Source organism: Micropterus dolomieu, linkage group LG05 (assembly GCF_021292245.1).
Source record: "Micropterus dolomieu isolate WLL.071019.BEF.003 ecotype Adirondacks linkage group LG05, ASM2129224v1, whole genome shotgun sequence".
NCBI classification, from domain to species: Eukaryota; Metazoa; Chordata; class Actinopteri; order Centrarchiformes; family Centrarchidae; genus Micropterus; species Micropterus dolomieu.
The window spans coordinates 23,995,581-24,000,512 of NC_060154.1; the positions used below are offsets into that span (position 1 = coordinate 23,995,581).

Genomic DNA, 4,932 nt, shown 5'->3' on the forward strand with positions numbered 1-4,932 from the left:
GGCCAGCTGGGGGAGACTCTCCTGGTTGCAAAAAGAAGTCCAGCTCCATTAGAAATAATGTTAAAATGACCCTACTTCTGACCTGATTTATTACCTCAGTAAACACTTTCCTCATGAGTTTATGGTCTCAATCACTCGTTTCTTGTCTTCTCAATACAACATGATGTTCATTTGGTAAATTATGGCCCCATTTAGAGGAAAATACACCACAAAGCAGAGTATTCTTCAGGGCGGGATTATCTATGATGAAGTCATTACCATGGTGACCTGTCAATCAGGCTAGAGTGACTCGTACCCACGCCACTGTGTAAATTTAAGCAGCGCCGTTGAAAAAGCTTACTAGGAGTTGGCTGTTCACTTTCTCTGGTGAGTATATTTAGTTTTAAGATTGTTGTTTGGTAGACAAAATTGTCAGCCCTATTAAAATGACAGTTAACATGAATTACAGATGCACTTAGCTAAGCAAGCTAGCTTGCTCCACACGGCCGTTAGCTCCACCGTGTCGTCCAAATGTGGTCACGTCTGTTAGGTTCCACTGAAAAGGATTCAAGTGCAGACACAAAACGGTTATGAGAACACAGGCAGAATTTATTAATGTGCACAGGGAAAGCCAAAGGGTTGGGGAGGTAGCGAGGAATTCCAGGCAAGGAGAGAATCTGTCGACAGTGTTTCTGGACTCTGTCAGGGCAGACAGACAGGCTTGCGGGCAAAGAGCAGACAGGCAGGTGAATCAGTGTGCAGGCAGGCAGGCAGGCAGGCAGGCAGCGACTCCGCACATGGGGTAACTGTGAGATGGAAAAACAAGACGTTAGGCGAGATCGCACAAAATACTCAAGATATGTAGAGACAGGACTAGACAGACACGACTGACAGAGACAGCAGGGAAGGGAAAAGAGGGCGAAGCCAAACCATAACAGTACCCCTCTCCTATGGGAGCCTCCCAGCAACCCTACCAGGCCTGCCAGGGTGGGCCCGATGGAAGTTCCTAATCAGGCCAGCATCGAGGATGGAAGAACGGGGAACCCACTGTCTCTCCTCAGGACCATACCCCTCCCAATCCACGAGGTACTGGAGGCCCCGCACACAGCGCCGCGCGTCCAACAGGCGCCGGACAGAATAGGCAGGGTGGTTGTCGATGACCCGGGCGGGAGGAGGGGGCCTGGACAGAGGGCACAAGGGACTGGACACCACAGGTTTCAACTGGGATACGTGGAAGATGGGGTGAATCCTCATTGACCGAGGTAATTGGAGTCTGACAGCTGAGGGATTTATGATTCTAGTATAGGGACCAATGAACCGAGGTGACAGCTTTCTGGACTCTGACCTGAGGGAAATATTTTTGGTAGATGGTCAGTCTGTCTACAATGGTGAGTATGGTGTCGTTACCTTGGGATGGGGGCAGGCCGGTGACGTAGTCCAGGGCAATGTGAGACCACGGTCGACCAGGCATGGGTAACAGATGGAGCTCACCGAAGGGGGGGCGATGCCGGTAGCCGGGGTGGCAGGCAAAACGGGAGTTGTGGACCCACTGCAGGACCTGAGAGCGGACTGGATCGAGGTCAAAGAAACTGTTAGCAGGACCGTTACCTGGTTCCAGGTGGGTACGTTGGGCCTCCCTTATGACTGACTCAATCTCCCAGGAAACTGCTGCCACAACACAGCTGGGAGGAAGGATGGTGTCAGGGCTGGGAGTATCCGTGGGCGAGTGAAACATCCTGGAGAGGGCATGTGGCTTTGTGTTCCTAGAGCCGGGTCTGTAAGTCAGGGAAAAGTTAAATCGACCGAAAAACAAAGCCCAACGTGCCTGGCGAGAGTTGAGCCTCTTGGCGGTCTGAATGTAGGTGAGGTTTTTATGATCAGTCCATACAATGAAGGGCTGTTCAGAGCCTTCAAGCCAATGCCGCCACTCTTCCAACGCCAACTTCACCGCCAGAAGTTCCCGGTTTCCTACATTGTAATTCTTCTCCGCGGGGGTTAGTCGGCGTGAGAAGAAAGCACAAGGGTGCATCTTCTGACCGGGGCCAGAGCGCACGGCCCCCACCCTGCTGTCCGACACGTCAACCTCAACAATAAACTGCTTGGTGGGATCTGGATGCACTAGGATGGGGGCTGACGTGAACAGGGATTTTAACCTGTCAAAGGCAATCTGGGCCAGGAGAAAGGTGATTTGGTGGAGGTTACTCTGGTTAGGGGGGCTGCGACCTTACTGTAATCCCTGATAAACCTACGGTAGAAGTTAGCGAATCCCAAAAATATTTGTAACTGTTTGCGGGAACCCGGAACTGGCCACCCTACCACTGCCTGGATCTTGGCTGGGTCTGCCTACATCTGCCCCTGCCCAATGATGTAGCCCAAAAAACTCACAGAACTGGAGTGGAATTTGCACTTGTCGGCCTTGACATAAAGCTTATTCTCCAGCAGCCAATGAAGAACCTGGCGGACGTGGGAAACATGCTCAACGAGATCCCTGGAAAAAATCTAAATATCGTCCAGGTATACAAAAACAAAATGGTTCAAGAAGTCGTGAAGTACATCATTAACCAGGTTTTGGAAAACTGCAGGTGCATTAGTTAAACCAAAATGGCATTACCTGGTACTCAAAGTGGCCGAGCAGGGTGTTGAAAGCAGTCTTCCATTCGTCTCACTCCACCTCCTCACCAGGTGGTAGGCGTTGCGAAGATCCAGTTTGGAGAAGACCGTGGCCTGCTGCAGGGGTTCAAATGCAGAGTTGATCAGTGGCAAGGGATTCACGGATTTATGTCTCCATGGCCTCCCTCTCAGGGTGAGAGAGATTGTAGAGCCTGCTGGATGGAAGTGGGGCATCGGGGAGCAGTTTGATCTCGCAGTCGTAAGGTCTGTGAGGTGGGAGAGACAGCGCGAGATCCTGAACACCCTTTTCAGGTCATGATATTCAGGGGGAACTCCAGTTAATTCCGGGGATTCAGAGTCTTGTGGGGGAGTGGCGCCCACTGCTGGGGGTAATGTGGATTGCAGACAAGAGGAAGAGCAGTAAGGGCTCCAGCCCAGAATCTTGCCGGTGACCCAGTCGATATGGGGATTGTGAAGTTTGAGCCAGGGAAACCCTAAAATGATAGGGTCTGAGGGGCAGAGATAACATTAAACAAGATGTCTTCATGGTGGTTTCCAGATAACACTAGTTTGTAAATGCTCCGTACTTGTATAGCGCCTTTCTAGTCTTTTCGACCACTCATCACGACACTACATCTGCATTCACCAGTCACACACACACGAGCCTAAGTGCTCAAACGGAAACTAACATACATTGCCCCTGGCGGAATAGCCGCCAGGGGCAAATCGGGGTTCAGTATCTTGTACACGCAACCAGGGGGAGCCAGGGATCGAACCGCCGAACTTCCGATTAACAGCCAACCGGCTCTACCTCCTGAGCCACAGCCGCCCCGGAGTTAAGGGGTTTGGTAGCGAAGCCAAAACCATAACAACGTCAGGTGCCGCTGGTTGCAAAAAATCAACATGGCAGATCCTATCGGCCAAACTCGAGGCTTCAAAACAGCAGTCCACAAACCAACGGGTGATGTCACGACGTCCACTTCTTATATACAGTCTATGGTGACGTCACATGGATGAAAGCAAAATGTGCGTCATATAACCAAGCAGCTAGTCTGACATGCCCTCAAAAACACTGGTGGAAAAACAGTAGCACACACCTCTCCTCTCCCTTCCAAACACTAGCTACCCTCCAGGGAAGTCAATGGACATAAAGTTGTTACTGTGATGTAGAGACAGAGTTATAAGTTTATAGATGAAAGATACATCTGTTACAGATTAATAACTCACCACTCTGGTGAGCCAGAGTCCAGTCCATGTTGCCAAGCTGGTAAGGGGAACATGTACAGCTGAACCAAAGCCGTGTTTACCGACTTCTCACAACCCGCCCTACTCTGCTTCTGATTGGCTAGTAGTCCTTAACTAGGAACTGCGCATGTGCAACTCCCAACAAGGATTATGCAGAGGTAAGATGCATCACACCAAAGCTAAAACGAAGCCTTCAACACATAGTATGAAAAGAGGAGCTGCAGCAATGTGCAGTATGACAAAAAATATGGTGTTTTTTGAAAATGAAACCATATAAACCTGTTCTGGTACAACCCCTAAATAGGATTTTGAACCTGAAAAGGAGCATAAAAAGACCTCTTTAAAGTTACCGAAGAGAAGAATGGGACAAACTGTAAGTGAATGGGTGAAAGTGTAAATACTCCTTGAGAATATTGAGAGTGTGGCTTGGGGAACCTAACACACACACACATGCTGAAAACATTATTAATGACTTAAAGTGGTCTAGTAGTTCTGCTCTATGTAGCAGGTCTGGTGGTCTGTGATCCTTATTGGGTTGTGTTTGATGTCTCCTCTTAATGGCAAAGTCCCTTGCGTTATGATCACCCACACACACACACACATATACAGAGGCACACTTTATTATGTGAGCAGCCATTTGCCTTGTCGCCATGATAAAGCTCTTGGCGCTCTAGTGGGGTTGTTTTAAAGCCCAGACACCCTTAGCCATTACTCAGGTGATATGCCAGCAGCTGGTGATCTATGTGTCTCTAATAGAAAGTACGAGGGGGAGCAAAAAGCAAGAGAAAGACAGCGGTATTGATAGAGAGAGACAAAGATAAGCACAGAGAGTGATTGCACTTTTACCTTCTCATCCATCACTCTGTTCGTAGAGCACTAACTGGCCCTAACCCGCTTCTCAGTAATAGCCTGTCTGGATGCTACATTTACGAGGTGCCATCAAAACAATGGCATTTATCTAGGCACTTGTATCATATACCTTCATCACTTTTATCCTTACGTCCCCGCTTTTGTGTGCAAGTGTGTGTGGGGGGTCCATTGACCCTTGCTGTAGCAGGAGTGAGGAAAGCTCGAGGGTGAGTGTCGACTGCGAGGCGG

The 4,932-nt window shown here is 49.4% G+C and overlaps 1 protein-coding gene across 1 annotated transcript; it reads right to left on the reverse strand.

Moving 5' to 3' along the window:
• Positions 1-567: 567 nt before the first annotated feature.
• Positions 568-4,932, reverse strand: LOC123971201. Its single transcript, XM_046049898.1, has 5 exons — positions 4,814-4,932; positions 2,591-3,098; positions 1,387-1,754; positions 921-1,180; positions 568-785 (listed from the first exon to the last, which is right to left on the reverse strand). The coding sequence occupies exons 2-4, from the start codon at positions 2,821-2,823 to the stop codon at positions 990-992; spliced, it is 792 nt and encodes a 263-aa protein (XP_045905854.1). The 5' UTR covers positions 2,824-3,098; positions 4,814-4,932; the 3' UTR covers positions 568-785; positions 921-989.